This window comes from Miniopterus schreibersii (genome assembly GCF_964146895.1).
Source record: "Miniopterus schreibersii genome assembly, chromosome: X".
Lineage (NCBI taxonomy): Eukaryota > Metazoa > Chordata > Mammalia > Chiroptera > Miniopteridae > Miniopterus > Miniopterus schreibersii.
The window spans coordinates 45,129,367-45,136,536 of NC_138104.1; the positions used below are offsets into that span (position 1 = coordinate 45,129,367).

General features: G+C 34.4%; 1 protein-coding gene across 2 annotated transcripts in view; it reads left to right on the plus strand.

Annotated features, from left to right (window-relative positions):
- RPS6KA6 (ribosomal protein S6 kinase A6) overlaps positions 1-6,530 on the plus strand; it is a 209,590-nt gene extending 203,060 nt beyond the window's left edge. Inside the window, exons 21-23 of one of the 2 annotated variants that reach the window (XM_081126032.1) lie at positions 876-1,031; positions 4,393-4,533; positions 5,998-6,530. In XM_081126032.1, coding sequence (XP_080982158.1) covers positions 876-1,031; positions 4,393-4,533; positions 5,998-6,123 — 423 coding nt within the window. In that variant the 3' untranslated portion in view covers positions 6,124-6,530. The remainder of the gene's footprint in view (positions 1-875; positions 1,032-4,392; positions 4,534-5,997) is intronic. The other variant, XM_081126031.1, reaches the window with a different exon arrangement.
- The last annotated feature ends 640 nt before the right edge of the window (positions 6,531-7,170 follow it).

Genomic DNA, 7,170 nt, shown 5'->3' on the forward strand with positions numbered 1-7,170 from the left:
TCTATTTTTATGTAATTAAGTCCTCATTCTTTGTTTCTTGCTGAGTCTGGCTAAAGATTCCTCAATCTTGTTTATCTTTTCAAAGAACCAGCTCTTGGTTTCATTGATCTGTTGTATTATTTTTTTAATATCTGTGTTATTTATTTCTGCTCTGATCTTTATTATTTCTTTTCTTCTACTTTGGATTTTTCTTGTTCTCTTTTTCATTCTTCCAGTTGTAGTGTTAGATAGTTTATTAAAAGTTTTGTTTGTTTGTTTGTTTGTTTTTCAGGTATGCCTGTAGTGCCATGAATCTCCCTCTTAGGACTGCTTTAATTGTTTTTCATAGATTTGTGGTTGTTGTGTCTTCATTTTCTTTTGATTCCAGTAAGTTTTTGGTACCTTCCTTGATTTCATTGGTAACCCATTCATTGTTTAATATGCTATTTAGCTTCCATATGTTTGAGTTTTTACTGTTGTTTATTTCTATTTTCATGTCAGTGTAATCCAAGAAGGTGCTTGATATGATTTCAATATTCTTGAACTTGTAGTCTTGTTTTGTGTCCTAACATGTGGTCTGTCTTTGAGAATGTCCCATATACACTTGAGAAGAATGTATATTTTGCTATCTTTTGGGTGAAATGTTCTGTAAATGTCAATTAAATCCATTTGATCTAGTGAGTCATTTAAGGTCACTGTTTCCTTGTTGATTTTATTTTTGTCTGAAAGATCTATCCAGTCAAGTCAGTGGGGTGTTAATGTTGCTTACTATTACTGTACTGCTGTTGATATCTCCCTTAATGTCCTCCAGAAGTTTATTTATATATATATATATGTTTAGGTGCTCTTATATTTGGTGCATATATGTTTACCATTGTTTACTCTGGCTGACAAAGGTCTGCCTGAAAAAGATGTCCTCTTCTGTATGGGAGAATGACTCAGCACAGGAATCCAGATGGCTGCCCTCTGAGCTCTTCCACCCAGAGCCAGCCCCCCTGGATTCTCCTCACACAGTTCTAGTTCACTCTGCCCTCTCTCTGCTGGAGCCCAAGGTGAGTGGCTGCACACAAAATTTTGTGCATTGGCCCTTTAAGAGTGTGCCTTCATTTCTGTTTATCTCTCCCTGGCAGACAGAAACCCTGCTGCTTTTCAAAGCCAGGTGTTTTTTGGGTACCTTTCTTAGTTCTGATGCTCTTGGCTGGGAATCTCATCTTGGGGTTTAGGCCCCAGAGTCCTCAGTGGGAACCCCCCACAGCTGAGATATCCCTCTGGACCTTCAGATGCTGCCTGTGGGATTCCAGCCAGCCCTCTCACGCTTCCACACTTTGTACCAGTCTCTATACGGTCTGTGCTTTACCTCCTTGATTATGAGGGTTCTTGCCAGCTAGTCTTCAGATGATTATTCAGGATGTTTTTCTATATTTTAGTTGTAATTCCAGTTTGGTCCTGGGAGAGTGTCAGTGTAGCTTCTACTTAATCTGCCACCATCTTGGAATCTCCTGTTATCCTTGTCTTTATTTCACTATATGTTAGCATGCCTTTTTTACCCCATTTTCTCTTAAAATTTTCTTTTTCTTGGGTTTTGTGCAATTTGGTTTGATATTCCTTAATGTAATTTTATTTATTTTTTTGCACATTGAGCTTCTTGGATCTGTGTGTTTATAATTTCTTTCAAATTTTGAAATTTGAGGGCCATTATTTCTTCAAATATTTTTTCTTCCCTTGTTTTTTTCTGGGACATTAAATGTACTTATTTTATTATGCAACTTGAAACTGTCTTCCAGTTTACTTGTGCTCTTCTCTTTTTCTTTTTTTTACACATTATTTCTCTTTGGTAGTATCTAATGCTGTGTCTTCACCAATCTCTTTATTCACCATATCATTTGTTGTTAATCCCATTAGTATTTTTTGTCTTGTTTTAATTTTTCATCTCTAAAAGTTCATTTTGTGTCTTTTTATGTCTGCTATGTCTCTACTTATCATTTGAACATACAGAATGGAATTATATATGTTTTAATGCCCTTATCTGTTGATTCTAACATGTCATTCATGGGTCAAGTTTTTTTTAATCCTCACCTGAGGACATGCTTACTGATTTTAATGAGAGGGAATGGTAGAATGAGAGAGGGGGGGGGGGAGGAGAGAGAGAGAAACATCAGTGTGAGAGAGAAACATTGATCTGTTGTCCCCCACACATGTACTGACCGGGGATGTAACCCGCAACTCAGGTATGTGCCCTGACTGGAAAGCAAACCTGCAAACTTTCAGTGTATGAGACAATGCTCCAACTAACTTAGCCTCACCGGCTGGGTCTTGTGGGTCAATTTTGATTGACTTTTTCCTTCTCATTATGAATTTTATTTTCCTTCTCTTTTCTATGAATGGTGATTTTTAAAATATATATTTTATTGATTTCAGAGAGAGGAAGGGAAAGGGGAAGAGAGAGAGAGAGAGAGAGAGAGAGAGAGAGAGAGAAATATATAGAGAGAAACATTGATGAGAAAGTCATTGATCGGCTGCCTTTTGCATGCCTCTTGCTAGGGTTTGAGCCCACAACTTGAACATGTTTTCTGACTAAGAATTGAATTGTGATATCCTGGATCATAGGTCAATAGGCCACACTGGCCAGGCTAAATGGTGATTTTTTATAAGATGCCTGCCATAGTGAATTTTACCCCAGAAGGTGCTAGATGTGATTTTATTTTTATAAATATTCTTGAGATTTATTCTGGGCCCCAGTTAAGTTAGGGGAAACAATTTGATGCTTTTATGTCTTCCTTCTAACACATATATATATTTTTTTGTCTAGGGATGCTCACTACTCAGGGAGGTTGCTTCTATGTATTATAACAAATACTCCATGAATTATGAGATTTTCCAGTCTGGCTGGTGGGAACAGGCAATATTCTCTAACTTACATGAGCTCTGATTTCTCTATAATCCTTTCAGTTAAGTCTTCCCATTGCCTTTGGTAGTTTTTTGTTTCTCTCCCCCAACCACATATGGGTTTATCAGTAACCTGCTGAATACTTGAGGGGGGACCCCTATGGATTTCTGTAGTTCTCTCTGATCCTCTCACCTCTCTGATATTCTGTTCTGCTAACTCTCTCGCTTCCTTGGTCTCTCCTAACTCTCAGTTCTATCTCCTCAACTCAGAGAAACTGCCAGGCTCTGCCTGGGTTTCTCTTAGCTGCACAGCAGCTTGAAAAATCTCTCCAAGGTGGTAAGCTGTGGCAATCATAGGACTTACTTGATATGTTTTTCATCTTTTAGGGATCACTCTTCTTCATTGCCTAACCTCTGATTTCTTGAAAGCTATTATGTCCTATATTTAGGGGTGTTTTTTAGGGGGTATAGGGGTGTGGGGGAGAGTTGTTTCAAGCAGGTTGATGAATCCAGCCTTTGGTATTCCATCTTGACCAGAGGAAAAAGTCCTTGTACTGTTGAACATTTGTCATTTTTATTATTATCATTTAGGTCTGTTTTATTTAAGTAATCAGTTATATTTTCTACATTATTTTTCATTTATTTCTTCACATCTGTCCTTTTTCCAATAGATTTTCTTATTGGTTGTTCTACTCCCTTACATAGTTTCAACCAGTTACATTATTCTTCAAATTCTGATGTTACCTCTTAGAGTTTTTAGTTTCACTGCTTCTGCTATTGATGAAAAGTTTACAAAATGATGATTTTGTTTCGATTTTAGAAGGTGCTTGTTAAGGAGAGCTTACTTCTCCTTTTTCTAAAATATGCTTGACAGAGAGTTTATTTAAAATTATCACATAATTTCATATATTTAAAATTGTGTTCCATTATAAAGTTATATTACTTTTATTATCAAAGATAAAATAAGCATATTCACAGTTACTCTGATGAAAACCTTATGATATTCTGACCACTACTATGCTAGCAGCCAGTTTCTAAACTTTGATTTGTTTTGCTTTATTTAGTATTTTATTCAGTAAACCATTAGTTTAGGGTGTATTAACAACATGGAATCCTCCTTTCTATGTTGTATTCATATACACATACCCTTATATTTTGGGACCCAGCTTATCAGCTAAGATCAATAGTTCCTCTGTCCTCTTAACCATTTAGCACATTCCAGGATAACTCCTGCTACTTTACATTTTCTTTCTCCCTCAGTAACCATATCCCAGTTCTACAGATTTGATGTTCTCTGAATTAAAAATAAATTAAATAAAGATTTACTGTATGTTGAAAAATCTATCTCAAAATTCTCTTTGACAATTAACTGTTCAGAGTACAGGTTTGTTTTCCTTAGGGGTAGGTTAAATCAAGCAAATTGAAAATATACTGATGCTCTCATATTCTGAGAAAATATAAAATTGTATATATTTACTAAAAAAATTGATATATAATTTTATATATATATTTTTAAATTTGATTTAGGATTTGCTATCCCATATGCTACATATGGACCCACATCAGCGATACACTACAGAACAAGTATTAAAACACTCATGGATAATCCACAGAGACCAGTTACCAAATGATCAGCCAAATAGTAATGATACATCATATGTTGTTAAGGTAAAACATACTTTTATGTACCTTCTAAATGCTTGATACTTTACAAAGTCATTGCATGCCATTCACTGATGACACTTATGTAATTACCTTAAATTATTTTTATTTTTTAAAGATTATTTATAGATGTTTTATTCTGTTTTTTTTTTTTTTAAAATAACAGTCATAGACTCTTCTCTTCTTTACCTATAGCCTTTCTGATGATAAATACAAATTTCTTGATTGTATTTGATTAGCTCTTAGAAAACACTAAGACTAGGAGTAAGGCAAGTTTCATATGGAAACAAAAGATTACTATTGGTTCTTAAATTAATAACCATTGGTGCATATTCCTATATTTATAGACATTGAACCTAGATTTTAAATTTTAGTGATTTATGCATTTATCTCTTTTTGGACACCTAGGTTGTTTCCATATCTTGACTATTGTGAATAATGCTGCAGTGAACATGGGAGCACAGATTTCTCTTTGAGGATAAAGATATTGTGAGATACACTCACACACACTCACACACAAACACAATGGAACATTATTAAGCTTTAAAAAAGAAGAAGATCCTTCCATTCGCTACAGTGTGGATGATGTACCTGGAAGACATTATATTTAGTGAAATAAGCCTGACATAGAAATACAAAAACTATATGATCTCTCTTATATGTGGAATAAAAAAAGTCAAATATATAAAAGCATAAAATAGCATGGTGGTTTCCAGGGTGGAGAGGCAAACAGGGAGATGTTGGTCAAAGTATATAACATTGAAGTTATGCAGAATAAATAAGTCTAAAGATCTAATGTGCAGCATAGAGACTGTATTTAATAATACCATATTGAATACTGGAATTTTCTAAGAGTAGACTTCAGGTACTCTCATCCCACACAAAAAAATGATAACTTTATGAGGATATACTGATTAGCCCGACTGTAGTAATCATTTCCTATGTATATGTATATAATAATATTATGTTTATATACCATAATATGTACAATTCCTATTAAAAATGAAATTTGTTTTTTATATTTATCTTTGTTGTTGAAAGTATTAAAGATGCCTCTTCCCCTCCCCACTTTTGACCCCCTTGTCCTTTCTTTTGTCCCCTCCCCAAGCCTTCACTGCACTATTGTCTGTATCCATGGGCTATGCCTATGTGCATATAAGTTCTCTGGTTAATCTCTTCCTGCCCCATCTTTCCCTCTGAGGTTAAACAAATTTTAAAAGTTTAAAAGCAAACTCAATTAATGATGAAAGACTGATAAAATTATATATTGTAATACACATAGTTATTGAAATAAGAAATATACAATAATCAGGTATTAATTAAAAGAGGATCAATGTACAGATCAAGTATTTTCAATTATTTTCCTGGGCAAAAAGTTGTATTGTATTTAAATCTCTTACGATATACTTGGAAGTTTTATTTCACCTCCAGAAACTGTTATTCAGTTTGTGATATTTCTCATTATTTTAGGGAGCAGTGGTTGCCACATATTCAGCCCTCACTCACAAGACCTTCCAACCAGTCCTAGAGCCTGTTGCTGCCTCAAGTTTAGCTCAGCGACGGAGCATGAAAAAGCGGACATCAACTGGCTTGTAAGATTTCCAGTGTTCCTCTGCCAAACTGGATGAAGAGATAATTAAATGTGTGGCCTTTGCCTAATCTCATATCAAAGGCATTGTTTTCTGCTCCATTACTTGAATATTCTGTTTAAGTCTTCTTATTTAAAGGGAGTGAAATTAAAAAATAAACATACATAGGTCCACAATATTCATAGTATGTTGTTTTGCTGTAGTGTATAAATGGTGTCCACAAGGTCCTAACAGTTTCTCTGCACACTAACTTCTAAAGTTCCTTTTAAATAAAGCTACTTTAGTAGTTTTTCTGGTTTCATACAATAATGGTTTGGGGCATCATTACCAATAATCAAGTTGCAAATATAATAGTATAATGCCAATCAATTTCAGGATTTTTAAACATAAGATCCTGAAGGATAAGCTTTTTTTAAAAAAAAGAAAAACAAATTGAAAGTGATTTGTAGAAGCCCATTATTATGTACAACCAAAGGATTCCATTCATTTGATAGTAACTCCACTCTGTAATTACTAAAATGTAGACATAGTAGTTTGGTGCCAGAGTAAAATTTGTTTGTGCTAATTATGTGAACTACTGATATGGTTGGTGCCAAAGTTTTTACAGAATTAAATTACAGATAATGTGTGCAGTCAGACCTGTATATTGTGCATAAGTGTCCTCATCTAGAAATAAAGGTTTTCACAAGGTTTCTTTAAAGTTCACTTCTATTGGAATTGTACTACAAGAGAAAAATCTTTTTGGCCAAAGGCTTTATATTGGTATTGTGACCTACTAAATAGGTCATAAGTAAGCCTTTGAAAATAAAATACATGGTGTTCACACTACCTTGATGTTATGTAAGCTGACTTTCAAGTGATCCAATTGGATTTAGTCATCATCAGTCCCCCCTTTTAATGAATTGTACTGTTGTTTTTTGGACTTCCATGTGCGTTGAATTACAGTGTAACGTATTAGTCTACCTTGAATTGTATGGCAGTATAGTTGAAATTTTACTGTAGTGAGCTTGTGAGCTTAGCACACATGATATAGTATAATGCCTATCAGCAAACT